This window comes from Palaemon carinicauda, chromosome 8, assembly GCF_036898095.1.
Source record: "Palaemon carinicauda isolate YSFRI2023 chromosome 8, ASM3689809v2, whole genome shotgun sequence".
Classification (NCBI taxonomy): Eukaryota; Metazoa; Arthropoda; class Malacostraca; order Decapoda; family Palaemonidae; genus Palaemon; species Palaemon carinicauda.
This window is the reverse complement of record NC_090732.1, coordinates 34,868,344-34,895,970: the sequence shown is the minus strand read 5'-3', so window position 1 is coordinate 34,895,970 and position 27,627 is coordinate 34,868,344. Positions and strand designations below refer to the sequence as shown.

Genomic DNA, 27,627 nt, shown 5'->3' with positions numbered 1-27,627 from the left:
ACAGGAAAAGGGCGCATAACCGGAGCGTCGCGCGCGATTGCAGCGCGTGCAGGATCGCGCGATCTGGAAGGAGAGCTCAGGGGCGGCCATGAGCGCCCGTGCGCTAGCTTGGGAGCCTCCTGGGCGACGCGCTGAGATGTTGAGGCACGTTGGCGCGTTGATGAGCGTGTGAGCGCTGGATGTGGAACCGCGCGTGGGCGCGTGTCACACGTCTCTCCAGACGGGAGCAGCGAGTCCGGAGGAATCTGACGCACTGTAACAGGAACAGCTAGAGGGCGCCGGGGCGCAGAAGGGCGTGGGCGCGCAGGGGAACCCTGGCGCGTAGCAGGAACAGTGGCGCAAACGCGCGAGGGTGAGCGCCGTGCCGCTAAGTCAGGAACAGTGGCAACGGCAGGCACAGCACCGACGGCAGCAGGGGGGCGCACAGGAAGAACCTGGCGCTTGAGGGCGAGAGGCGCGGTTTTGCGCTCAAGACCCTTCAGCCCCGAAGGGCCCGGTGACTGCGCAGAGGCAGGATCAGGTGGCGCATCAGGAACATTAGAGGTAGAAGGTCTGGGAGACTGGTCACTGTGTCCCGATGGACGACCATCATCCGCAGGTGATCGCGAACGATCCCCGGAGAGGTCTAGGTTGGTAGCTGGCAGGATTGGTGAACGGCGATTTGTCTCCTCCGCAGAGGACTGTAGTGACGACGAGCCGAAGAGGCGCCTCTTAACCCCTTGTAAGGGGAAGGAAGGCCGCTACGGCGAAGGGGAGGACGAGCCTTCCGCCTTATACGCCCACGAGGGGCCGTGGGATCAGCAAGCTGACCATCAAGGGGCCTCCAAAGAGGAGTCTCTGTAAGTGAACTCCCCCGAGGGGGAGAATCACCGGCAGGAGAGACCGTGGGACTTAGATCCTCCCTCAAAGGGTGTTCGGAGAGGGAATCTAAGCCGTTAGCTACCTCAGCCACAGGAACGGGGGTTTGACTTGACCCATGAGATGACTCCGTCACAACAACGTCAACCACAAACAGAGGATCTATCCCTGCTGTAGTTGGCGATTGTTTGACGGCTGCACCCAGTTTGATCATGTCAAACAGGGCTTCCTTGGAGGGCGAACCCTGCAGCCCCAAGGAAGCCCAAAGCTGAAACAAATCATGATTAGACATTAAATCCTCCCCCGGAGAGGAGGGGCAGCCGCCTCACTATGGGAGGCAACTACCTCTCCCGCACCCCGGGATCGGTCAACAGCACAGCGGTCTACGCTACCACTCGCCGGCCTCTCGGAAGAGACCGCTCGAGGGGGAGCTTCAGAGGAGGAAAGGGCAACGGAAGAAGAAATCCTGGAATTTTCTCTCTTCAGAGAAGCCTCTGAAGGAGCAAGATCCCTTTTGGCCTTCTTCTTCCAGCGCCGGGCAAACCTCTCCCACTGGGAGGTAGACCACTCCCTACATTCAATATGACAAATTCGAAGATAATTTGTATTTTTCCTAACCATACAAACCTTAGCTATTTACAGAGGGTTTACCTTTTAGCGCAGCTGAAATGGCGAGCCATTAGAATTTAACGAGGGTGTATTACCCCCGCGCTAGTTAGCGGGGGGGGGGGGGGGGGGTAGGGGAGTGGTAGCTAGCTACCCCTCCCCCCCCTCACACACAGATGAATGCTCACTTTCACTTAGAGGTAGGACTTGTCTTGGGGGACAGGACTGGCGGGCGAATATGTGTAAATAGCTAAGGTTTGTATGGTTAGGAAAAATACAAATTATCTTCGAATTTGTCATTTGTTCCGTAACCGAAATACAAACCACGCTATTTACAGAGGGTGACTTACCCCTTAGGTAGGGTGGAAAGTCCCCAGCCATACTGGCTTTGGCTTTACCCGGGGACTCAGAATCCGAGTGAGTCGCACTCGGGAAAAGGAGTCCCTGCACCTCACAAGTTCCTTGCTCCGCAAGGAACCATGTGGCCTACGTAAGCTTGTGTGTGAAGGAAGAAGTGTGACCCGTCCTAGGCAGTTGACCTGGAGTTCCAGAAGGAACTCTGGGTTAGGACGTTTCCAATACCACCTCGTCAGGGTATGGGGGACGCGACAGTATTGACTCAATACTCGGAACACAAGGAAGCATGGTTTACCTGCAGAGGTTCGAGGTCAGCTATGCAGAGACCAGGATGCTGCTTCCCCATAGAGGGGATGATGAAGAAAGAAATAAGAGCCAGACATACTTCTTTCGTTCATGCAGACTAAAACCTGATAACAATGCCCTCAACCTTCTGCTACCTGTCCAAAAAGGAGCCTGAGGTTAGACCAGCTGTTGTGTAGCCACCACAGAGCGATAGAAAACGTATCGAGACTCCTGTGGGTCACGCCCTGCAGGAAGCGGGCTGCGAAGGTCATTAGACGCTTCCAGACTCCAGCTTGTAGCACCTGCGTCACAGAGTAGTATTACTCGAAGGCGAGGGACATTGCGATGTATCCAACATCGTGCTGTAGGGCGACGTGACGGGGGAGGGTCTGGAGACAGGTCGAGATGAATGTCCTTGAGTCCGAGCTGAAGAGGTATACTGGTGACTCTCCCCCGTGTCCTCCTTGTGCTCCCAAATCGGCTGCAACTGAGGACAAACTGCAGCTGTTCCCAGCGCTAACCTCTCGATTCCTTTACTGGCAGGAAAGAGAAGGTCTTGGGACATCAGATACAGAATGGAGACTCGAAATCTTGAATGAATTGGACCGAAGGGCCGGGACCCCCTGATTCTGAGTCTAGCCAACAACTCAGGAGCAAACCTGAATGTTGCCTTCCCCTCTTCCTTATAAAGGGGGGAGTCGTAAGAGACCAAGAAGATTGCTTACACACTGGCCGTGGCCAGAGTGAGCAGGAGACCCAAGGCGGAATACAATCCGAGGCCTGTCGTAAAGGGTCTTGAGAAGATCTCTTAAAGGACTAAAAGTCCGAGCCATGCTCCAAGTTGGAGGTCTTCCTCCGACTAGGGCAGGGACGATCGTAGCTTCGCATGAGCGAGGATAGATCCAGCGGGCAGGAAAAAGTTATTCCTTTAAGCCTGAAGGTCAGGGAAAGGCTGAGCGACAGGCTTCATTGCCGAGAGCGGAAAGGAGTTTCCTCCCGCCGAAAGGCAATAAGACCGTTTTTGCTGGAGAAGAGGCCTCAAGGGAAGAGGTATATCTCCCACGGCACCAACCACCGAAGACTCTTCACTTTGCCTGGAAGACCCCTGTGGATGACTATCGCAGATGACGCGACCTCCGTACCGCGACTGTAGCGGGTTGTCTCTTCTTGAGGAGGAGGCGTAGTGTCTCCATGCATGAAGCCGAAGCGACGCCCCGGTTCGGGAGAGATGTCGCAGTGTGGTTGCTTGAGTAGTCTGCGCCGTGTGAGAAGCTCTCCCGGGAGTTCCGTCAGGGGAAGCAGAGGGTCCAGAAACCGTTCTGCGCATAGTCCCAGTGGAGCTCTCCCATTGAAAGGTTGACAGACAACCTGGTCTTGTTGAGACCCATTGTCCACAGACAAAAAGGAGGGAAGACGCAGGCGTCGAAGTTGTCCCACCATCACCGGAATGCATCTTGCCAGAGTCTCGGGGTCTGAGACTGGGGGGGAAGAACAGCGGAAGCTTGAGGTTCCAAGCTGTCGCGATCAGGTCCCCCAGACCAGTACATGCTGGTTACCCAAGGTCAAAGACCCCCAGGTACACTCTCTCTATGAGGCTCTGCTCGGATAGTCGGAGAGAACATTCCCCTGCCTGGAATGAGAGAGCCGATGGTGGTATTGAGAGAATCTCAATCATCCCGGTATCTCTACTGCAAGATGTGAAGGTGTGAAAATGCGTCCCCTGCTGGTTAGAATACGCCAGAATCATGAAGTCGACGCGCACGGGGCGACTCGGCAGGAGCTGTAGGATCTGTAGAGGGGCCAGACTAAGGCCCCTAAGCCTGCCTGAATGATGGAGAGGTATCCTTCAGGTCTTGACCATAGGCCTGGACCGGAACATGCCCTCCCCCCCTTTCCTTTGACGAGTCCAAGAACAGCATCAAGAATGTGGGGAAAGGACGAGAATATCCACTACCATCAAGAGGCTCCATAGGTCAACACCCATTGCAGGTCTAATAGTTCCGCTGGTCCCATAGGGGCCAGGAAGTCCGGTTAAACATTGCCTGAAGCCACCGGAACTTAGACCGCCCCACATGGAACTTATCCTGAGGCGACCGTTCGGACTATAGACGGGTCAATGAGGAAAGGAGAACTAGGAAACGTTCCAAGGTAGGGCTGAAAGCTCTGTTTGACTGAGAACAGGTACTGCGACTCTCCTCAGTCTTGCCACAGTCAACTGAAAGGAAGGCTCGGAGGATGTGGTAACAGAATCTGGCGTCCCCAGGTGGTCACCCATCCAAGTACCGACCAGAACCGACGTTGCTTAACCTCGCTGGACGGACGAGAAGCGGGGTTTCCAACGTGGTTAGGCCGTTGACTCAATATCATGGCTAGATACTCCAGATGTTGAGGCAGAGGAAGAGAAGGCTCCGAGCAAAATACCATGAGCCCACACTCATGGTAAGCATCCGGAAGCTTGTCCCGGCGCTGAAGAAGGTCGAACCCGAGCCTACCGGAGTTGACCAGCCCTCCAAACAGCAGAGGAGGCGGAAGCCTGCACCTGAGCGGCCAAGAGGAAGGCAGGGAGAGTTCTCTGGGGAAACAAACCTGCTATGCCACGGCGGGATAGCCACACTGCATCATAAGCAGGAATACTTGCAGTCTAGGCTGAATTCGACGAGCTCCCTGGAAGATGGATGGAATGGAAACTGAAAGTACCTGTCCTTCCGATCCAGGGTTTAAGGAGTCCTGTCGCCTCGTTACCAGTCTGATCGATTCTGCTGGTCTACGCTGGCCGAAGTTTGTTCGACAAACTTGATCAGGGCTGAGAGGTCGACAACGGACATCCCCTCTCAGATCCTTCCTACAAGAAAGGATCGACTGAAGAGGCCGGGGGTGAAGCCGTCGATGATCCTAAGGAAGACCTTCGCCTAAGGTATGGATCATTCTGCCCAACCGGGCAACTCTTGCTGACGCTATGGCATAGAGGTTCAGAGACACTGAATTCACTGACAGAGACAGCAGGCGCGATATCCTTGGCTGATCACAGAGATTGTGCGGGAATGGGCATCGGGAAGCTGTAATTCGGATGAGTAACCTTAAGCATCCTCCCAGCGAAAAACCTGCAATCCCAGAGTTCGTGAACTCTGCCGCTCCTTTCAGGACTATGCCCCCCCGGGGAAGCCTCCCGTGCCATCTGTTCCTGACAGGAGGAAACTGCAATTGGACACCTTGTCCCAGTTGTCGTAGCCGATAACTTAGGCCGACGTGGTTGAAAGAAAAGGGCGCTGGAGCCCTGCAGAGTCTGGAAGAAAGCGCCTTGGAGGAGTGAAAACGGAAGTCGATTTCCTCCGCACAGCCGCTGTCTAAGTCTCTGTCCTTGGGCACAAACAAACTCTTCTCAAGGATGGAAGGGTGTCTGAGGTCGTCGACCTCCACAGATGAGACACCCGAAGGAAGCCCTCAGTCAGCGCGTCCAGATGGTACAACATCGAGCTTGTCCGCAAGTTAGATACTTAACGACGAAAGGCCAAGGTGCCTGAGCTCGAGAGGAGGAAAGTACCCATGATCTTCCTGTAGCTTCCTTGAACCAAACCTCGGGCCGTAACCGAGGAGGGAAAGGACCTGGTAAGCTCCCAGAGGAAGGGGTAAGCAGTCACCCCTTGTCCGATGGAGAAATCTCGAACGGAAAGCCCCCCCCCCAAAAATCCTTCCAGGGAATGACGGGGAAGGGCTAACCCAGGTTCAGGAAAGAGGAGTGTTGCTCAGATCTCCCTGAAGTTTCTCCTATTCTTGCAAGTGCCATGCTCTGCGTTTACGGGGTGAGGCCGTGTTCTGGAAATACGCTCCAGAAGAACTCGCCAGGCTGGCCATGCTGCGAAAACCCCATTGGAAATCGTGGTCGCGATCGCCCTGGAGCTCGCGCGACGGTAATTCAAAGATTTGCGCGTGGGCGAATGTGGAAGCGCCCATGCGCGGTGTGCGAAGAAACACTGTAGGTTCGCGCGACGGAACACCGTCGGTTCGCGCGACGGAACACCGTCGGTTCGCGCGACGGAACACCGTCGGTTCGCGCGACGGAACACCGTCGGTTCGCGCGACGGAACACCGTCGGTTCGCGCGACGGAACACCGTCGGTTCGCGCGACGGAACACCGTCGGTTCGCGCGACGGAACACCGTCGGTTCGCGCGACGGAACACCGTCGGTTCGCGCGACGGAACACCGTCCGTCCGCACGATGGAAAACCGTTGGTTCGCGCGTGGCCGAACATTGGAGAGCATGGGCGCGGACGCGCATGAGCGTAGACGTGCAGGCACGTGGGCGTGTGGGCGCGCAGGCGAATGATCGCGCGGGCGCATAGGCAAGCAGTCGCGCAGGCGAAAGGCCGCGCGGGCGCGCAGGCGAGCGGTCGCGCGGGCGAGCGGTCGCGCGGGCGCGCGCAGGCGAGCGGTCGCGCGGGGCGCGCAGGCGAGCGGTCGCGCGGGCGCGCAGGCGAGCGGTCGCGCAGGCGAGCGGTCGCGCAGGCGAGCGGTCGCGCAGGCGAGCGGTCGGGCAGGCGAGCGGTCGGGCAGGCGAGCGGTCGCGAGGGTGGGTAGGTGAATGAGCGCGAGTCCGAGGCGCGCAGGCGAATGATCGCGCGGGCGCATAGGCAAGCAGTCGCGCAGGCGAAAGGCCGCGCGGGCGCGCAGGACCGTTCGCGCGGGCGAGCGGTCGCGCGGGCGAGCGGTCGCGCGGGCGCGCAGGCGAGCGGGCGCGCAGGCGAGCGGGCGCGCAGGCGAGCGGTCGCGCAGGCGAGCGGTCGCGCAGGCGAGCGGTCGCGCAGGCGAGCGGTCGCGCAGGCGAGCGGTCGCGCAGGCGAGCGGTCGCGCAGGCGAGCGGTTGGGCAGGCGAGCGGTCGCGAGGGTGGGTAGGTGAATGAGCGCGAGTCCGAGGCGCCGAACGCAAGCGTTAGCGCGATGGCGAGGAAACGCGCTGCCACGTGGGCGAGGAAGACCGCTGGCGATATGGATCAACAGGCGATCGGTGGTGAGCTGGTGAGCGCTAGCGCGCAGGTTGGCGATGGCGCGTTGTGGCATGCCGACGCAATGGCGAGCAGCATGCGCGGGTGAGCGATCGTGCGATGGCGAGCAGCATGCGAATGTGAGCGATCGCGAGCAGCATGCGCAGGTGGGCGATCGCGCGATGGTGATCAGCATGCGCAGGGTCGCGCGATGGTGATCAGCATGCCAGGGTCGCGCGATGGCGATCAGCATGCGCAGGTGGGCGGTCGCGCGATGGCGAGCAGCATCCGCAGGTGGGCGATCGCGCGATGGCGAGCAGCATCCGCAGTTGAGGGTCGCGCGATGGCGAGCAGCATCCGCAGGTAGGCGATCGCGCGATGGTGATCAGCATGCGCAGGGTCGCGCGATGGCGATCAGCATACGCAGGTGGGCGGTCGCGCGATGGCGATCAGCATCCGCAGGTGTGCGGTCGCGCGATGGCGATCAGCATCCGCAGGTGGGCGGTCGCGCGATGGCGAGCAGCATCCGCAGGGCGAACCATGTTCCTTCAGAAGTGTTGGAGAACGTTGGCGTGCCGGCTGTAACACACGCGGGCGATCCGGAGATCGCCGAGAGACAGGTGATCGCTGGCGAGCTGATGATCGCTGGCGAGCTGATGATCGCTGGCGAGCTGATGATCGCTGACGAGCAGAAGGCAAAGCGTGGAAGCCTGCGCATAGAAGAAGAGTCCTTGACCCCGACCTGAACCGAAGTTCTAGATCGCGAGGGCGAACGTGGGCGCGTAACAGGAACCAACAGGAACAGCAGGGATGATCATCATGAGAGCGCTGACGACAGGAGAGCGCTGATGAACAGGAGAGCGCCTGTGCGCTAACACTGAGCAGGAGCAGGAGAGAACACAGCAGAAGGGCGCGCAGGGGAACCCTGACACGCAAGGGAAGAACCCCCGTGGGAGGCAACCCTTTGCCCCGAAGGGATCGTTGTCCGCCGGGAGACTGATGTCCATCGGAAGACCGTTGTCTGTCCACCGGGAGACTGATGTCCGTCGGAAGACCGTTGTCCGTCGGGAAGACCGTTGTCCGTCGGGAAGACCGTTGTCCGTCGGGAAGACCGTTGCCCGTCGGAAGACGAGATCAGACTGCTGTCCATCTGCACCAAGGCGGAAGATCAAGAAAAAGGAGTTGTAGGCTGCAAACGGAGATTAAAAAAGGCGCCTCTAGCACTCTTATAGGGAGATGAGAGGCCCTTACGACGAGGTGGACGGTGGGCCTTACGGCGAGGGAGGCCAACAGCAACAGAAGAATCCTCCGAAGAGGAGTCTCTATGAGTGTACTCTCTCGCGAACGAAAGAGAAACACTTCGTAGAAGAGACTGGTCAGCCAGTGACCTAAAAGGAGCAATCCTCCGAAGAGGAGCTCCTGCAGTTGCCCAGCCCCTTGAGCGAAACTGCAGGTGTGACCGCTCAGCACCAAGAGCATGGTCGCACGAAAAAAAGGCAAGAGAAGAACCCCCCAAAAGGGGAAAAACTCAAGCCTGGACAGGAAAAACTTCCCTCGGAAGGAAAGTTACCCGCCCAAGGAGGCAAGCCTCCTGAGAGTTCTAAAATGAACTGGAGAGCTGTCCGTCGTCACGGGAGTACTTCCAGTAGGAGACACGCCCGACGAAAATACAAGGGGGGAGGCAGCAACAGCCGAATCCCCAGGCCTCAACAAGACAGCTCACACCGTTGCCATATTACAGAAACGAACTAGATCGGTAACTGTAAAAAAATAAAACAAAAATCATTAGTACACATTCATTCCCCCGGGAAGGCGCCGAAGAGGAATCCCGAGGGAAAGGAAACAAGAATTACACAACAGGCACGTGCCCTCACAACCACTTACACTCACGGAAGGAGAGCTGTAACCAAAACAGAATTATAACAATTATAATTATGAAACTATGTAATTATGTAATTTAAAAATGAATGAACACTAAAGAAAGAACGAAACCTCGAAAGGAATCGTTCTACAGCTGAAAAATTAACAACCACAATTAGATTCATAAACTAATTGAGACCAACTAGATTCATAAACTAATTGAGACAAACGTACGGCGTAGCAACCCCCCCTACACGGAAAGGAAGCTACAAGGGCATAGTAACACGTAGTAAAAGGGTGAACGACCTCAAGAGAGAGAGAGAGAGAAAGACATAAGTCAAACTCGAACGCCACCCATAAAATTACGCCGTGGTGGCCTAACTGCCGAGGACTCCACGTAGATATCGTACACTACACACACAACTCTGAAAAGGAAACTTACTGATTTCTATGCTCAAATATATATACAAACATGAAAACATGTTTACATATATATTGAGTAAATGAAAAGTAAGCGATTAAGTAAAGACAAAACAAACAATGGCTGCCAAGAGAGGACCAAGACAGAGACGTCTGTCACAGTCCGAGCCAAAAGTGAAAGTGAGCATTCATCTGTGTGTGAGGGGGGGGAGGGGTAGCCAGCTACCACTCCCCTACCCCCCCGCTAACTAGCGCGGGGGTAATACACTCTCGTTAAATTCTAATGGCTCGCCATTTCAGCTGCGCTAAAAGGTAAACCCTCTGTAAATAGCGTGGTTTGTATTTCGGTTACGGAACAAACATACATTATCACTATCACACCGCTGGCCCCTACAGTGAGGACATAAGGTGTGGGGATCGGTGTCGACCGCCGACATAAAAGTCCCACAAGGGCGGCCGGGAAGTCAAGGGTAAGTACGCATTGTCAGTAGAGGCCAACTTCAAGCACACTGCAAAAGAAAAAAAGCAATAACAGATTAATATGGCAGAAAAAGCAAGGGAGAGCGCAGACAGGTCTGTTCTCTTCCCGAGCCAAAAGTAAAGTGAAGCATTTACCGGTGTGTGAGGGGGGTGGGGGGGGGAGTTAGCTTCCCCTCCCTACCCCCCGCTAACTAGCGGCGGGGTAGTAAACCCTCGTTAAAACTTTTATGACTCGTCATTCAGCTACGCCGAAGTAATTACCCCATGTAAATAGCGTGCTTTGTATTTCAGTTACGGAACAAATACTCAGATAAGGAGCCCCCGGGCAAAGCCAAAAGCTAGACTGGCTGGGACATCCACCCTTCCTAATGGGTGAGTCACCCCTAATAAATAGCGTGGTTTGTATTCCAGTTACGGAACAAATGACAAATTTCTAGATAATTTGTAATTTTCCTAACTATACAAAACTTAGCTATTTATACAAACTTGCCCGCCATCCCTATCCCCCTTGAAGTCCTACCTCCAAGCAAAGTGCCTAAATCACAGTTGTGTGAACAGGAGTGGTAGCAAGCTACCTCCGCTAACTAGCGGTGTGGGTAGTTAACCCTCGCTGAATTTTAATGGCTCGTCATATCAGCTCCACCAAAAGTATAACCCCTAATAAATAGCTAAGGTTTGTATAGTTAGGAAAAATACAAATTATCTACGAATTTATCATTTCTATCAAAGGGCAAAGGTTTGTATTTGTGTAGGAACAAATGGGGGTGATAGTTATAAAACTCCACTACTAATCCTTTAATTTTTTCCATTGTACGCTGCAATGCACTTCAAGATTTAAGAAAATCTAAAATCGTAATGAAATCTATGCATGTAAAGTTTACTGGAATATTGTTAAAACAAAAGACAACTACCGTAATAGTTAACAATCAGCAACATACCTCTCCTTTTCCTGGTAACTCTAATGTGTATGGAATATTGTACCGTGAAGCAATAACAAGTGGGTACTTTTCTTTCGTGTTTGCAGTACCTACAAAGAGTGCATCTCCATTTTCCTTTTCAGTAAGCCAGTGATGATTAGGTTCACCCCTCTTCAAAGTGCCATAAACAAAGACTGAGTGTCGTGGCATGATTCTACTACACCTAAAACAATTACAATATCAGTAGAAAATAAATAGCTTATATAATAAAATAAATCCTAAATAAGATAACACTGCATAACATATTTCAAGTGATGTTGATAAATGCATGAAAGCTAACTATGAAACAAAATCACAATTTTTTAAAGTAAAGTAATTTGTATTTTCCATAACCATACAAACCTGAGTCCTTTCATAGGAATAATATTCAGCTAAGCTGAAACTCAGCTGTAGTGGTAGTTACTGACGGTTACTGAGCAGCCACTTTGAACTTAACCTAGGACTTGCGGGATGATTGAGGCAGAAAGTGTAACCTAAAAGACTAGGTTTTGCATAAAAGGAGCTGAAGTGATGACTCCTGCCAACTTCCTAAAGACCTAGGAAAAAGATGTCCCAGGTGTTAAGCTGGATCTCTGCCAACACTTGATAGATGGTCATGGAAGAACCTACAGTATATCATGTAAGAAAATGGTGTCTGAAATAGGTGTCCTTTATGATAAATGGGTTTGCATACATCTCTTTGAATCCCTCCCCTCAAAAAGAGGAAGGGAGATAATTCTACAGAAAAATGTACATAAACATTGGGAGGTTTATCAAACGTCCAATCCAACTAATACTGGCACAACTGCTGCATCCCAGGAGAGGGGAAAGAAAAGATGAAAAAGGGCTATGCACTCTTACCTCTCATACTAGCCTTATGTCGCAACCGCTGTCTCTGATGAGATGCTTCTTGTCCTATGAGGGAGCCACCACCAGACCAAGGGTAAAAGTATCCAGGAACCTGTGGAAATACTCCCAAAAGTAGTGAGTTGTGAAGGTCGTCTAGCATTTCCTGACTCCCGCCTTTAAAACTTGCACCACTGACAGGCTGAATGCTATAGTCATATCAATCACCCTGAATTCGTGTGCATGTACATGGGAAGTTCCTTCTGCTCCTTCGGTAGACGCAGGATGCACCCGTTAGATGGTTTTTCGAAGCCAGGAGATGGTATTCCTGGAAATCTCTTTCTTTAAACTACTGGTGTTCAGGAAGTCTTTCTGGCAATACAGTCTGAAGGTCTGAGAACTCTTAAAGTAGTCCCATAGGTCCTCACAAGAAAGAAAAGCAAATCATCTTGATATCTGGTCACTACTTTTAAGGCGGATACGGAGGACTCAAAACTGGAGTCATGAACTGCTGGGTTCTAGATCTTCATTACAAACTCTGGAATGAAGATAAAAGAGACCTTCCATCCTTACGAATGACTATATTGTAATACTGTATTGATATACAATATGCCATGCAGTTTGCCTACTTGCTTAGCCGAGGCCAACAGGAAGGAAGACAGTTTTGAGGGTAAGATCCCTAACTGACGCTTGTCTTAAAGGTTTGTGTGGGGCCGTCTTCAACCTAAGAAACTGGGTGACATCCCTGGGAGGATAAGACTGCTCGGAGCTCTTCAAAAGCGTAAACAGCTCTCACAAAGAGGAAAGGTCTAAGTTCTTCTATCTGAAGACTTGGCTTAAGGCCAAGCTATAGTCTTTTACCACCGAGACTAAGAGGAACTTCTTCAAACAAAGGTAGACGAGATCAGCTATTAGTTGCAGAGAGGTTCCAACCAGAGAAGTATCCCTTCTAAGACACCAATCACAGACAATGGCCAACTTTTCCTGGTAGTGAGCAGCAGAAAACCTTTGCAGATATCCAGACATCTGTGCAGTGACTAACAAAAAGCCTTGGTTTGGGACCAACAGGTCTTCATTTGCCACTGAAGTGACTGCATCCTAAGCGGACTATTGGGAACCAGAAGTTCTAACAAAGCCAGGTGGCCCCAAAATCATTGCCACAGGTGAGCTTGTGACGATGGAAGACCTAGAAACTCGCACGTCACTTCCTTAACTCTTTTGACTCTGCTGCGATGGAAACACTTTTCCTATTACGGTGTCTAAAGTATTCTCATACCCAGATATACCAGTCCAAGCATGGACTCCAAAGAGGACAGCTCTTAGTCTACCACGATCGCCAAAATCGCGGTAAAACCCGAGAAGCATGGCTCATTGGCAGAGAAAGATTGCCATCGAGTCTGCCAAAAGGATAAATTCGTAGATAATTTGTATTTTTCCTAACGATACAAACCTTAACTATTTACATGGGGTAATTACTTCGGCGCAGCCGATGACGAGCCATAAAGTTTTAACGAGGGTTTTCTACCCCACCGCTAGTTAGCGGGGGGATAGGGAGGGGCAGCTAGCTACCCCTCCCCCCTCACACACACCAGCAATTATCTCACTTTACTTAGAGGTAGGACTTATCTTGGGGGACAGGGCTGGCGGGCACATAACTGTAAATAGCTAAGGTTTGTATCGATAGGAAAAATACAAATTATCTACGAATTTGTCATTTGTTCCGTGACTGAATACAAACCATGCTATTTACAAGGGGTGACTTAACCCTTAGGAAGGGAGGTAAGTCCCCTGCCATACTGGCTTTGGCTTGCCCGGGGGCCACGAACCCGAGTTCATAAAGCAACTCAAGGGTTGGGGCCCCTGCGCCTCACAGACAGCTGAGGGGCTGCTGCGGCTTACGTAAGTCGTGTGTGAAGGTGAGCAGTGACACGTCCTAGGAAGTTGACCTGGAGTTCTTTAGAAGGAAATCTAGGCTAGGACTTACCCAATACCACCTCGTCAGGGTATGGGGACATGACAGTATTACAACTTAATACTAGGAACACAAGGAAGCATGGCTTACCTGCAAAGGTTCGAGGTCAGCTGTGCAAAGGACCCAGGATGCTGTTTTTCTCCAAGGGACGAGAGGATGAAGAAAAGAAAAGGGCCAGACAGATCTTTTCATTCACACAGACTATAACCGGGTAACAATGCCCTCAACCCTCTGCTACTTGTCCAATTAGGAGCCTGAGGTTAGACCAGCTGTTGTGCAGCCACCACAGGGCCGATAGAAAACGTATCGAGCCTTCTGTGTGTCACGTCTTGCAGGTAGTGGGCCGTGAAGGTGGTCTGACGCTTCCACACCCCAGCTTGCAGGACCTGCGTCACCGAAAAGTTCTTCTTGAAGGCCAGGGACGTAGCCACGCCCCTGACATCATGCGCCCTAGGGCGCCGTGACGGAGGAGGTCAGAACTCAAGGCCAGGTGGATCACCTTGCGGATCCAGGCCGAGATGGTATTCCTGGTGACCCTCCTCTTCGTTTCCCCGGTGCTAACAAACAAGGCTCGTACCTGGGGGCGGACTGCAGCTGTTCTTTTAAGATACAACCTCAGACTCCTGACTGGGCACAGTAGATGGTCTGGGTCATCTGTTACAGAACGAAGACTCGAGACCTGAAAAGAGTCGAACCAAGGGTCCGGCACTCCCGGGTTCTGAGTCTTAGCAACAAACTCAGGGACGAAGCCGAACGTTACCTCCCCCCATCCCCTTGAATGGGCGACGTCGTAGGAGAGACCATGCAGTTCGCTGACTCGCTTGGCCGAGGCCAAAGCTAGCAGGGACACCGTCTTCCAGGTAAGGTGGCGATCAGAAGCCTGGCGTAATGGTTCGTAGGGAGGCCTCTTAAGAGACCTGAGGACTCAAACCACGTTCCAAGGAGGAGGTCTTACTTCAGACTAAGGGCAGGTAAGTTCGTAACTCCTTATGAGAAGAGACAGTTCCAGCGAGGAGGAAATGTCCATTCCTTTGAGCCTGAAGGCAAGACTTAAGGGTGAGCGATAGCCTTTCACTGCCAAGACTGAAAGGCGCATTTCTTCCCACAGATACACAAGGAACACTGCTATTGCTGGTAAAATGGCATCGAGGGGAGAGATACCCCTTCCACGGCACCAACCACAGAAAACTCGCCACTTCGCCTGGTAGACTCCTGCAGATGACCTGCGCAGGTGGCCAGACATCCTTTCCGCAACTTGTTGCGAAAATCCTCTCTTTGAGGAGATGCTGGATAGTCTCCAGGCGTGAAGTCGAAGCGAAGCTACGGCTTTGTGGAAGATGTTGGAGTGTGGTTGTTTGAGTAGCTCGTGACGTGGAGGGAGCTCCCTCGGGATCTCCGTGAGGAGCTGCAGAAGGTCCGGAAACCACTCTGCGTGATACCATAGCGGAACTATCAAGGTCATCGAGAGATTGACCGATGTTCTGGTCTTGTTGAGGACCCTCCTCATCAGACAGAACGGGGGAAAGGCGTACACGTCGACGTTGTCCCACCGTTGTTGGAAGGCATCTTGCCAGAGGGCCTTGGGGTCCGGGACCCCACAAAGTCAGGACTTTGTTGGCTATCCGAGGATCCAAAGACCACTCGGTACTCACTATCTGCGTCGCTCTGCTCAGACTGTCGGCGAGCACATTCATCTTGCCTGGAATAAAGCGAGCCGCAAGTGATATCAAGTGGACTTCGGACCATCTCAGGATCTCTACTGCAAGATGGGACAGCTGTTCCGAAAAGGTACCTCCCTGCTTGTTGATGTAAGCCACCACCGTGGTGTTGTCGCTCATCACCACCACGGAGTGGCCCACCAGGACTTGGTGGATCTTTTGAAGGGCCAGGAAAACGGCCTTCATCTCTAGCAGGTTTATGTGAAGGTACTTTTCTGATTCTGACCACAGGCCTGAGGCCCTGTGGTTCAGAACGTGGGCACCCCACCCCTTGTTTGATGCGTCCGAAAACAGCATCAAATCCGGGGTAGAGACGAGAAGATCCACTCCCTTTCGCAGGTTCTCATCTGCCACCCACCATCTGAGGTCCGCTTGTTCCGCAGATCCCATGGGGATCAGGATGTCCGGGGAGTCGAGTCCTTGACTCCACCAAGACTTCAGTCGCCACTGAAGGGATCTCATCCTGAGGCGATTGTTGGGGACGAGACGGGTCAGAGAGTAGAGGTGGCCGAGGAGACGAAGCCACGATTGGGCTGGGAGTTCTTCTCGATTGAGGAAAGGTTTCGCAACCTTCCTCAGCCTTGCTATCCTTTCGTCTGATGGGAAGGCTTTGTGGAGATTGGTGTCTATGATCATGCCTAGATATACCAGTTTCTGAGAGGGCTGCAGAGAGGACTTCTCGAGGTTTACCCCGATCCCCAGATCCTGGCAAACTTCGAGGAGCTTGTCTCGGTGGCGAAGAAGGGATGCCTCCGAGTCTGCCAGGATCAGCCAGTCGTCCAGGTAACGAAGGAGACGGATGCCGATCCTGTGAGCCCATGAAGAGATGATGGTATGGTGAAGACTCTGGTGAACACCTGAGGCGCTGTGGAGAGACCAAAACACAGCACCTTGAACTGGTAGATCTTGTTGTCTAGGCAAAATCTCAGGTACTTCCTTGAAGACGGATGGATTGGGATCTGGAAGTACGCGTCCTTCAGATCCAGTGTACACGTGAAGTCTCGTGGTCTCACTGCAAGCCTGACCGTGTCTGCCGTCTCCATACTGAACGGAGTCTGCTTGACAAACCTGTTCAGTGTCGAGAGGTCGATGACTGGTCTCCAGCCTCCAGACGCCTTTCTCACAAGAAAGAGTCGACTGTAGAAGCCTGGGGACCCATCCACGACCTCCTGGAGAGCATCCTTCTCCAACATGGTCTGGACTTCGGCCCGAAGGGCCTGCCCTTTTGCCGATCCCATGGCAAAAGAGCTCAACGACACTGGATTCCCTGTCAGGGGAGGGAGAGATGCTGTGAACGGGACGCGATACCCTAGGGATATCACGGAGACCGTCCAGGCATCCGCCCCGAGTTGCTGCCACCTTGCTGCGCAACTCTGCAGGCATACCCCCACTGGTGGACACGCAGGGGGATTGCCAACCCTAGCGCTTCCGGCCTCGGCCGGAGCCTCTAGGGTTCTTGCCTCCCCTGGGACTTCTTTCCCCTCCTGCCCTTGGCAGGAAAGGGCTTAGACACCTTGGGCTTCGCTGCTACGGTAGTCTTCTTCATATCCTTGACGGGACGGGGCTGCTGAACCGCCGGAGGCTTGTAGGGCCTCGATGTCAGGGCCCTATGGATGAGGGAATCCTGGTTGGATTTCCTCCACCTCTCGGCAGAGAGCTCCACGTCCTTAGGCTCAAACAAGCTCTTAACGAGGACGGAAGAGTGGCTGAGCCTGCTCGACTCGGCGCTGGGAACCTTATGGTGGAACCTCTCGGCAACAGCGTCCCGGCGCTTGAGGATCGTGTTGGCCCACAAGCTCGAGACTTGGTGGGACAGGAACTCGATGGTCCAAGTGCCCGAGAGGAGAAAGGTTTCCAGCGCTTTCCTGGTGCTTTCCTTGGAGAGGTCCTCGGACCGCACCAGGATGCCCAGAGACCCCAGCCAGATGTCGAGCCACGAAGTGGCCTGCATGGCGCACTTAATGACCTTCTCCTGGCTCTGGATCTCAGTGGCTGAGAAGGATACGTGCCGGTTGGAGTCTCTCAAGAGGGACTCCCCCTGTGAGTCCTTCCACGGAGTGATGTAAGGGAAGGCTCAGCGAAGAATCCTCGAGGATTTCAAAGTACCTCCTCTGATGGACACGAGGAGGAGGGAGGAGCTTATTCCCGGCACTGGATCTGCTGGAGGAGGGCAATGCTGCGCTGGCCCAAAAGGGCTTCTAAGTGCCGTAGACGCGATCCAGGACCGTGTCCTTACCTTCACGAGGTGGGACCTCAGGGTCTGGAATCCCATTAAGGTTCCTCATGAGAGTCAGGACTTGCCAGAACGCGTGTTCTGACTCCTGGTGCTCGCCTACTGTCGGACTTGCAGCGAAGTCTCCGGACCCCAGAGGCTCTTCCTGGGGGGAAACGTGGGCATCCTCAACGGCTCTGGGCTGTTCCTGTCTGATCCTAGCAGACGATTTGGGAATCGTCTTAGAGTCCTTAGGGTCCCTCCTGGGCGGGATGCAGGACTCTAGAAGCGAAGGGGGCAGGTCCTTCTCCACCTCGGGACGAGGAGACCTCTCGGGAAGAGGAGGAACGTCCACCATTGGTGCGATGGGGGAGTATTCCTGCTCAACCGACTCTCCTGAGGAGGGGTAATCCTCCTCCGCAGGGGAGGGCGAGAAGGTCTGAGGGGGAGTAGGAGCCTTACGCAAGGATCTACGCGGGGACAGCACAGGCCTCGGAGGAGGATCCACGGGAGAGACTCCTCTCTTCCTCTTCAGGGGGGAGGAAGTTGCCGCTGGCTCGCGACCCGAATCAGAGAGGGCTGGCTTAATTGCCCGCACGAGAGCTCTGAGTAGGGTGTCGAACCAGGGCTGTTGACTGACAGCAGCGCTGTCAGACACTCCCTCTGGAGGGAAGGGGATCGAGGGATCCCTAAGAGGAGTCGACAAACGAGGGTTCGCCTGCAGGGCTGTAAGAGAAGAATCCCTAGACCTGTCCGAGGAGCGTTCCCCCTCTGGCGAGCGCGCTGGTCTGCGCTTGCGGGGAGGGGAACGCGACAAGGAAGAATCCGCCTGTCGGCGATCGCGCTGGGGCTCGTATGACGGGCACAGAGCAGGGTCGCGCGCGAGAGGAGGGCGCGAAGCTGGAAAATCGCGCGCGCGCACCCACGGGGGCGCGATGGCGCTCAGGAGGATGGTCAGGAGCGCTGGCGACAGAGCGGGGGCGTGGCCGCGGGGGCACACGGCAGCTTGAGCGGGAACATGCCCGCGAGCACGAGTGGGCGATGGTGTGGTCGTGCGGCGATCAGGAGCTGGAACAGGAGGAGGCCGAACGCGCGGGCGCGCAGCGACCTGGTGCGGCCCCGGAGGGTGCGAGATAACAGGAGCGCCCGAGCGCATGTCCGGTAGGACTGGCCAAGGGCGCGATAGCGCGGGAGCAGGGTCGCGAGCGACCTGGGAACGAGAGGTTTGGTGACGGTCTGGTTGGACCGGTTTACTCGCCTGTGTAAGCGCTAATTGCGCTGGCGATCGTGGGCGCGCATAGCGCGCATCAGGAACAGGTCGCACCGGGGTTCGCTGCTTTGGAGGTCGCGTGGTGCGAGCCACGTGAGGGCGCTCTGGGGTTAGTTGCGCCACCACCGCTGTCTTAAAGACAGGCACGGGGCGTGTAGCAGGAACAGGGCGCGATTTGGGCTCGTCGGGCGCGATCGTATCTGCAGTAGATTCGCGCGGTTCCATGGGCGGCCGTGAGCGCCCGTGCGCTGGCTTGGCAGCCTCTGGGGCGACGAGCTGAGTCGTTGCGACGCGTGGTCGCGTTGGTGCTGGAACAGGAACAGCGCGCGGGCGCGCATCGCGAACCTCTCTCGTATCACGAGCCTCCCTTGTATCGCGAACCTCCTTAGGTGGGCGCGATGGGTCCAAAGCGACACGTGGGCGCGTAGGAGTGCGCGTGAGCGCTGGAGCTGGAATCGCGAGGGGACGCGTATCGCGAGGGGACGCGTATCGCGAGGGGACGCGTATCGCGTCTATCCCCCGCCGGGCGCGACAAGTTCGTAGGAACCTGTGGGCGCCTGTGCGCCAACTCAGGAACCTCCTGGATCGTGCACGATGAAACAGGAACAGGGGGCCGGCGAGGAGCCGGAGGGCGCGTGGGCGCTGGAGGCCGCTGGGGCACCGGTGGACGCGTAGGCGCCATATCAGGAACTGGCCGCAAGTGCGCAGGCAAGCGCGGCGGCACTATAACAGGAACAGGGCGCGTTTGCGCAGTTGGGCGCTTGCGCGCTACTTCAGGAACTGCTGGAGGGCGACGGGGCGCCGATGTGCATGGGCACGCAGGGGAACCCTGGCGAGCAACAGGAACAGTGGCGCCAACGCCTAAGGTGAGCGCCGAGGCGCTTTGTCAGGAACAACAGCAGCAGGGTGCGCAAGCGGAGCCTTACGCTTAGGGGCGAGAGGCGCAGTTTCGCGCTCAAGTCCCTGAGACCCCGAAGGGTCTTGAGGCCCCGAAGGGTCAGGAGATTGCGCAGTGGCAGTCTCCGGCGCGTAAAGCGCGTCAGCAGCTTTAGATGTCGATGGTTGGGGCGACAGCTCACATTGTCCCGAAGGACGACCATCCTCCGACGGGGATCGCAAACGATCCCTTGAGAGGTCAAGGTTGGTAGCAGGCAGGTCAGGAGAACGGCGAGTCATCTCCTCCGCAGAGGACTGTGGTGACGACGAGCCGAAGATTCGCCTCCTAACCCCTTTAAAAGGGTAAGGAAGGCCTCTACGGCGGAGGGAAGGACGAGCCTTCCGCCTTATACGCCCACGAGGGGCCGTGGGATCAGCAGGCTGACCAACAATGGGCCTCCAAAGAGGCGTCTCTACCAGAGAATTCCCCCAAGAGGGAGTCTCAACGGAAGGAGAGACCGTGGGACTAAGCTCCTCCCTCGAAGTATGTTCAGAGGGGGAGACAGAGCCTTCTGCTACCGCAGCCACAGGAACGGGAGTTTGGCCAGACCCACGGGATGTTTCCGACACAACAACGTCAACCACAAACAGAGGATCTATCTTCGCTGAGGTTGACGATTGTTCGGCAGCCGCACCCCGTTTGATCATGTCAAACAGGGCTTCCTTGGAGGGCAAACCCTGTAGCCCTAAGGAAGCCCAAAGCTGAAAAAGATCATTGTTAGAAACAAATACCTCCTCCGAGGGGGGAGGGGCAGCCGCCTCGCTATGGGAGGCAACGACCTCTCCCTCACCACGGGATCGGTTAATGACATCAACAACATTACAGTCTACGCTACCACTCGCCGGCCTCTCGGAAGAGGCCGCCCGAGCGGGAGCTTCGGAGGAGGAATGGGCGGCGGAAGAAGAAGACTTTGGATTTTCTCTCTTCCGAGAAACCTCGGAAGGAGAAAGATCCCTTTTAGCCTTCTTCTTACGTCGCCGGGCAAACCTCTCCCACTGGGAGGTAGACCACTCCCTACACTCAATGCACAAATTAGAACTATCACACCGTTGGCCCCTACACTGAGGGCATAAGGAGTGAGGATCCGTTTCCACAGCCGACATAAGGGTCCCGCAGGGGCGGCCGGGAAGTCCAGGGCACGTACGCATAAGGAGTAACAGAGGCCAACTTCATACACTCACTGAAAAGAAAAAGCAAACCAAATTATGGCAGTCAACAAAGAGGAGAGCGCTGACAGGTCTGTCATCTCTCCGAGCCAAAAGTAAAGTGAGATAATTGCCGGTGTGTGTGAGGGGGGAGGGGTAGCTAGCTACCCCTCCCTAACCCCCCCCCCCCCCCCCCCGCTAACTAGCGGTGGGGTAGGAAACCCTCGTTAAAACTTTATGGCTCGTCATCGGCTGCACCGAAGTAATTACCCCATGTAAATAACGTGGTTTATATTCAGTTACAGAACAAATCAGCAAATCGTCTACATAACGGAGCAGATGGATCGCATTGACATGAGCCCATGCCAAGAGCAGTGTGAACACCTTGGTTAACACCTGAGGAGCTGCGCTGTGCACAGGTCGAATCACAGCTCTCAGAACTTGTATACCCTCTAGTGAGATACAAATCCTAAGTACTTCCTCAAGGATGGATGAACAGGGCTCTGGAAGTAGCTATCCTTCAGATCTAACGTAATCATAAAGTCCTCCGGCCCGACTGCTTGCCTGACCGTGGCAGTGGTATCCAATTTGAACAGGGTTTGGAGAACAAACTCGGTCTGGTCTCCAGTCTCCAGACGACTTCTCTACAAGAAAGAGTCAAATGAAGAAGCCGGGAGACCCATCGAGGACCTCCTAGAGTGCGCCCTTCTCTATCATGGTCTGGTACTCTACCTGTAAGGTAGCATCATACAGGTATGTCAACCACATCCACTGCCACTCCACCCACTTCCTTTCTGATTCCTGCCCTGAAAGGAGTGTTTGAATGAAATCACCCACTTCAGGTTAGACTGTTTAGGGGTGCCTTTTGATGGTTTATGGGTTTGCCTTACCATAGAAGAGCTTTTGATGCCACAGGGGCAAAAAAGGCAGCAGGAGATGTGATGGCTCAATGGAGAGGGAGTGCTGGCTAGCCTTCCTTCACTTGTCCGTCACTGTACCTATTTCCTGGAGAGGCAAGAAGATCGGAGACTCGGAGGAACTACGTAAGAGAGCATCTGTCCTCAGCACTTGTTGCTGGAATCTGGAAACTACAGCATTACACCTCTTCGAGAGCCAATTGGCCCACTGGGGTGCAGCATTAGGCCTATGTGTCAAGAATGCCCTCACACCTGAGAGGACATTTTTCAACACCTATCGCATCTTAGGATTAGTGAGATCCTTATTTTTAGCAAGACGGCTGATAGCACCGGACCAGAGGTACATCCATGAGACTGCCTCAAAAATCACTTTCGCTATCCTTTCCCTACTCTGTGCTCAGCAGACGAGAACGTCATCGACTGTGAGACTAATCTCTCTAATGACAGTACTGGAGACAGGGATGGCACTGCCAGGTCTAAGGGCAGAGGAGACTGATGATCGTTTTAAGATCTTATAGTACTTCCTCAGTCTCACAAACAGAGGAGGAAGTAATTTTGATGACCTGCTTGCCCGTATGAATATTTTCTAGTTAGTCTGAGACTCAACTTTGTCAATGGACCTGATTGCCAATCTAGACCATAGTAACTCTAACCATTGCCTAAAGACACTGGCAAGTGGCAAATCATGTCAATCACCGCATCTCCTCCCCTTTGGAACAGATTCCTGAGTCTATTGACTAAGCACATGCACACATGCATTTGAAAGCACCTATATGTCGCAGGCCTTAGGGCTTGCAGCTGTTGGTGGTTCGTTAGAATGGTCCAAATCCGAGCAAGGGTCATTATCGGGATTAGTCATTGGGGAACAAGACCTGGGAAGGACAACACTGAGCTCGTGTACAGGCTCTGAAGCCTTCACCACTACCTGCCTCTGAAACTTTGGATCCTCCAACAATATGAAGGTCCCATTCTTCAGCAAGATTTTGGCATCCTTCTGTTCACGGGGCTCACTGGTGAATGAGCCAAAAATGTTAGAATCTGCCTCTTCTGCTCCAGAAGTCAAAGTCAATTTCAAAAGAGGAGGCACTGAAACAGAGGGTGGCTCTAAGGATGAAGGAGGAACGATTTCAATTTGTGAAAGCCTGTACAACTCGTAAACCAGATCACCGACCACCTATGGGTCCTAGGATAAAAGGTGTCACCAGGTGGAGGAGTGACCTGTCTTGGGCGACCCCTCTTAAGGGTTGGTTTGATGAGCACCAATCCCAACCTCTCCCACTCGGAGTGGTCTACCGGTGTGAGAGGAGCCCAAGCTGGCACCAGTCGCGCTGAAATCTGGGACTGGCACCAGACACACCAGTCCCAGATTCTGGGACGGAATTGTGTTTCCAGTGTGGACCACACGACGCAATCTCGGGTCAGATGGAGTTTGTAAACTAGCGAACGCGAGTTTGCGAGCACGCTAGGTGGCAGGACGATCGTCAAGATTGCCTAAGAGTTCAGGAGCTAAGGAAAATTAGAACTCTCTGGTGGAGGTAGCCTCCAGCGCTTGCGAGGAAGGCTGCCGAACCGTGAAGGGTCGGAGGGCACAAAGGGGAAGGAAGACTGGTGTCTTTTTCCCGCTGATCTCGAAGCATTTTCTCCTAAGGAGGAGAAAGTGCTCAGAGGGAACTCTGGCGAGAACCAGCCTGCAGAACCTTCAATAGCAGAGGATTCAAAGAGGAAGAGGGTTTCAAGGGCAGGAGACCACGAAGCGGAGACTCCGGCCTGTCAGATCTAGAAGGGGAAATGCTGAAACCAATACCAGCAGGAGCAGAAATCCTCTCCTGCTGTGCACCAATCGCACCTATAGTAACCTTTGCTTAGAGGGCAGACCTAAAAGTCATAAGGACGCTCACTTGCGTCTTGAGACAAGGCCTCTACTTGGGAGGCTATTCCTTCCACCTCAATAGGTGAGAGGGGAGAAGCACCCTAACAGAGAGTCAACCAGCTACCACTAACTCCACCATTCCCCGGAGGAGACCGATCAAACGGAATCAAAGAGGAGTGTAGGCTACCAGGGATGAGTGGGTGGGATCAAGACTTCTTTTTCCTCATCCTGCCATACTGCTCCCACTAGGAGCAGTATGGACAGAAGCCTGCATGCAGGAGTATCCTCTGCAAGCATGGCAAAGACGGTGAGGGTCTGCATTCTCCTGGGACATGAATGTAGGAGTGGCCAACCTTGCCCAGGCTGGCCAAACACACATGCTACACACTCAGGCAGAGTCGCACCTGACAAGAAAAACGGAAAGTTTTTAACATTTTAGGCAAGTCAGTTAGCATGGAATGAGATGTCTGTTTTCAAGCATGGCTGAGATCAAAGTAAGAAAGGTATGAGTGAGTGGAAGGGGGGAGAGAGCTTTTTCCAGCCACCACTGGTAAATAACCGGCCAATTGTTAACACTTCGTTAAAAGTTTTAATATCCGTACATCAGCTACTGGTAATTTCTTCTACAATGGCAAAGAACGCAGGGTTTGTATACAGTAGGAACAAACAGGTTTCCGAGTTATCATGATCAAAAGCTTTCTACCAGACAGTAAGTAAAACTTTACCGCTTTCTAAAGACTGGAATAACTTTTTAAGTTTATCTGAAAGGGTTATTGGTTAATTATGCAATTTTTCATGGCAACTGGGGGGGGGGAAGGAGTTTTAGTCCCTTAGTAAGTAACTCAGGACAAGGTGTCTCAGGGTAGTGTTTAGGAAGGGAATCTTAGCTTGGGTAGTATGCCTGTGTTTCCCTAGTGAAATGTGGATTTTCAAGCATATGTTCTTGTATTTCAAGAATATCTAAAACCTGAAAAAATACATGTTCCCAACAGTTATTGTCACCAAAATTGTTTAAAACACTTAAAAATACACAAAAATCAAATGACGTTTAGCGTGTAGAGGAGCCTTTATATGTCAGCGGCCAGTTCCTCCCTTGTGGATTAAAAATGGACATCAACTAACCTTAACCTAACCTACAAGCCGTGTCCTTACCTACTTCCCTAACGGAGGGGGGGGGGGGGGCTAACGCTCCCCTGCAGTATTCCAAGTTAGCCGTAATCATACAGGTGGCCGCTATCATACATACACCCCGACCGGTGTTTATTTATATCTTCAGAGTATAAATTACAGGGTTGTTATCATCTAACAGGCCTATAGATTATGAGGTTCAAAAAGTTCGAACCATCTACTCAACTGTCCGTTCCAGACTTTAATCAATGTTGTCTTCTTATGCGGGGAAATCAATTTAAATTTGAGAGCTTAAAAAACACATCCTGAACTAAACAGATAGCAATGAAGGGAAAATGAAACTTCGTTTTTTTTCCTTTGACTTACTTAGGTCTAACAGTGGCTGAAGTCGGAAATACCTAAGAATCACTCAGTGGAGTACCGAGTCTCGTCTACCTTTACAATAACAACATTATAATACAATAGTGTATTGTTCGTAATCTTGTACCTTGACCTTGTTCTCGCCTTACCGTAACCATGGTAACATCATTCTTTCATCTTTCACTTCAGAGCACCCGACCTTGATTTCAGTGGTGCCTTAAGGACGCCACTTCATTTTCAGTTGGTCAACATGAAATTTTGGGAAACAATATTTATCCTTCATCTTTTATACTGTATGTTTGGCTTGTATTGGAGAGGCTGTAACTCAGTTTTCTTTCCAACTCGGATGAGAAATTACCGTAAATAAATATATAAACATTAAATTTCATCAAAAGTCAAGGCCACATTTTGACGAGGGGAATGATATTCCAAGAAAAATATAAGTACGCATATAAGTGAACCAAATGAAAAAAGAAAATAGCTAGATTTTTCATACGTTCAACAGTTTTGAAAAAAATATATATATGCTTCACGATTTTGAAAATGTTGCATGAAACATTTTCCAAAACATTAATATAGACTACAATTTCGATTTTACAACAATTTCCCTCAACAAACAATAAAAAAAATGGGAGAAAGTTTAGGTTTTCAAATAAAGCAAGCAGTATGCAACCTTTGAATGGAAACATTTTGAGAAATAGTTTTAATGTTAAAAATAAGAATAGAAGAAAGTTTGCGAGAAAATCAATGTTTAAAGTTTTTTTCATGAAATTGATTAATTTATTTTACTTGAGGCCAGTGAACTTTTCCTCTGATGTTTTTTTTTATGTTATTAAATTGTTATTGTATAGACAATCATGAGTCTACTACTTGTTTTGTTGCATATTAGTTCTTTTGTATGGATACTGGCATTTATCGGTCGTTTCGACTTCACCCCTAGGCGGCTAGGCCAACTCGGTAAGCAATGCTTGCTTTGTGTTTTATCAGGGAAGTGTCTATTATTATTATCATTATTATTATTATTATTATTATTATTATTATTATTATTATTATTATTATTATTACTTGCTAAGCTAAAACCCTATTTGGAAACGCAGGATGCTACAAGCCCAGGGGCTCCAACAGGAAAAATAGACCAGTGAGGAAAGGAAAAAATGGAAAAATAAAACATTTTAAGAAGAGTAACAACATTAAAATAAATATCTTCTATATAAACTATACCAAAACAAGATGAAGAGAAATTAGATAAAATAGTGTGCCCGAGTGTACCTTCTAGCAAGAGAACTCTAACCCAAGACAGTGGAAGACCATGGTACAGAGGCTATGTCACTACCCAAGACTAAAGAACAATGGTTTGATTTTGGAGTGTTCATCTTCTAGAAGAGCTGCTTACCATAGCTGAAGAGTCTCTTCTACCCTTAGCAAAGGAAAGTGGCCACTTCCCAGTTATAGTTTATGTTATAGTTTATGTTTACTAGCCAAGGTCAGAGTAGATTAGAATCCACCTGCATTATATTGAGCATGTACTTACATTCTTATTTTCCTTGGATTTTATTTTCTTTTTCCCGACATATTGTGCATTTCCTTCTACATTGCTACTATTTTGTCGTTTTCAATTTACATTTTAACCTAAATAACCTGCTTTTTATACAACATTGCAATTTATTACTACTTGCATTAGTGTAAAATAGAGGATTTTTCACTTTAGGAAATAGGCTAGTTGCCATATCCGAGCATGTAATAATTCAATAGGGTTTTAGGTGTAACCAAAAGGCACTTGTCAAGCAATTTCTCCTTTGTAATTCTCTCATACAGTTTTTGAGTTTTTCTTTATTATGTAGATTGAATTTAACTTTAATTGATTTTTGTGATATTGGTTATATAATTTTGTTTTTTATTTCTTTGTTGTGCCGCAAAGAGATACTATAGTTCTCTTCTTTGACATCAGCTTCCTTTGTCTATCTTCAGCTGTTTTCCTCCTTGCAGGAATTGATACGTTTTAAACATACCACAGATCTATAATTACATGGTAAAAAAAGTACTCTAAATATCACCAACCATCTCCTTACTGACATACCTCAATTTCGCCTAACAGTCTGTCCAAAATTACTCATAGAGTTTTTAAAATCGCTTACTTGATCAATCTGCCATTTTGTGTGATTCTTGTCCCTTTGCAGTGTTATGTTCAATGGTAATTGTTTCATCAACCAATTTCCTTAGCAGTTCACATTCTTACTTACGAACGAACTATATTTCTTAAAAAAGGACACCTTTTATTCGAATACCGGCCCATTTTATGAATGACTGAAAACAAAAGAAAACAATAACGAAAAGAAATAATCTTGTACGCAAGGTATAAAGCACAAATAAACAGATGTAGGCCTATGTGAGATTCAGTCATTATGCCCTGATTTTCACTTTCCCCAGCATTGTCTGATTGTTTTACTGATA

General features: G+C 51.7%; 1 protein-coding gene across 6 annotated transcripts in view; it reads right to left on the bottom strand.

Moving 5' to 3' along the window:
- LOC137645696 (putative gamma-glutamylcyclotransferase CG2811) overlaps positions 1–25,472 on the bottom strand; it is a 96,981-nt gene extending 71,509 nt beyond the window's left edge. For 3 of the 6 annotated variants that reach the window (XM_068378553.1, XM_068378554.1, XM_068378552.1), the window contains exons 1-2: positions 25,326–25,472; positions 10,784–10,985 (exon numbers count right to left, since the gene is read on the bottom strand). In XM_068378553.1, coding sequence (XP_068234654.1) covers positions 10,784–10,985; positions 25,326–25,345 — 222 coding nt within the window. In that variant the 5' untranslated portion in view covers positions 25,346–25,472. Of the gene's footprint in view, positions 1–10,783; positions 10,986–25,182 lie in introns of all 6 variants that reach the window. The other 3 variants (XM_068378557.1, XM_068378555.1, XM_068378556.1) reach the window with 3 other exon arrangements.
- Positions 25,473–27,627: the final 2,155 nt, after the last annotated feature.